Source organism: Guillardia theta, assembly GCF_000315625.1.
Source record: "Guillardia theta CCMP2712 unplaced genomic scaffold GUITHscaffold_220, whole genome shotgun sequence".
Lineage (NCBI taxonomy): Eukaryota > Cryptophyceae > Pyrenomonadales > Geminigeraceae > Guillardia > Guillardia theta.
The window spans coordinates 17758-18890 of NW_005434456.1; the positions used below are offsets into that span (position 1 = coordinate 17758).

At 47.4% G+C, this 1133-nt stretch overlaps 1 protein-coding gene across 1 annotated transcript; it reads right to left on the bottom strand.

Moving 5' to 3' along the window:
• Nucleotides 1-552: 552 nt before the first annotated feature.
• On the bottom strand, nucleotides 553-1117 carry GUITHDRAFT_121241 (hypothetical protein; the record flags this gene model as incomplete). The annotated part of the gene is made up of 3 exons (XM_005819496.1): nucleotides 553-621; nucleotides 675-827; nucleotides 941-1117. The coding sequence occupies 3 exons, from the start codon at nucleotides 1115-1117 to the stop codon at nucleotides 553-555; spliced, it is 399 nt and encodes a 132-aa protein (XP_005819553.1).
• Between the last annotated feature and the right edge of the window lie 16 nt (nucleotides 1118-1133).

Sequence of the window (1133 nt, forward strand, 5' to 3'; positions counted from 1 at the left end):
GGAGAGAAGATCAGAGAAGGGAAGAGGAAGAGGAAGAGGAAGAGGAAGAGGAACAGGAACAGGAACAGGAACAGGAACAGGAACAGGAACAGGAACAGGAACAGGAACAGGAACAGGAACAGGAACAGGAACAGGAACAGGAACAGGAGTTGATTTTTAACTTCACCTAGAATGTCGAACAAGTTCCAACCACTGAAAAAGAAATCTCTGGGGTACGAGTAAGTCAAACCATCGAAGCAGGAGACAGAAGGCATTCAAGAGTGTTGGTGACTTGGGTTATTGCGAGCAAACATTGTAGATGCATTCTATCAGTTTGCTAACAAGACAAGGACATTCTCTTGCCAGGGATTGTGTTCGTAGGTGAAGTACAACAATGCAATGTTAAAGAGCAACGTATCTTTCAATAACTCCTCGCCAGTGTGTCGACAACATCGTTCAAGTGCAACAAAGGCAACAAACACGCATGGCGCTCGTGTACACACCTGAACCAGTTGGCAAACGCGTTCAGCGACAGTTCGATAGTGAAGATTCTGACAGCGCAAGACCAACATGTCACTTGACCCGCCCGACGCAACAAGACAAACTCTTCACAACACACATGGTGAAAGCCAACTCGAGCTCCTGCAAGGTACGAAACGTCAACCATCCCCACCCGCACGATCCGTCGATCTCACATCAAGAGTGTGGTACAACGATGAATCTTGCGCCGGCTGGGAGGAATCTAGTTCAGAGCACGTTGCAGACACGGCTCCCGATAGCTTCACCTGCACCTCAACTTCTACGATCTTGCTCACGAAGTTTGCGATAATGACGAACGCAATGAGTCCCTGTCAACAGATCTCAACGGTCGGAACCGAGTGAACTTGTCAAAATCTTGCCTGCAAGGGATCCGAGTCGTAAATCTTTCTTGCCTTGCTCTGAAGGACAAGGAGAGATGAACCCCTGAGGCGCTAAAAGACAGCTTAAAGCTCATGTTCGCCATCATTTCCATCCTCTCAGTCATATCGTCATCTCCATCATCATCATCGTCGTCGTCGTCGTCGTCATCATCATCATCATCATCATCTCCATCATCATCATCATCATCATCATCATCATCATCATCTCCTATCTCCATACATCATCCTCGTCAT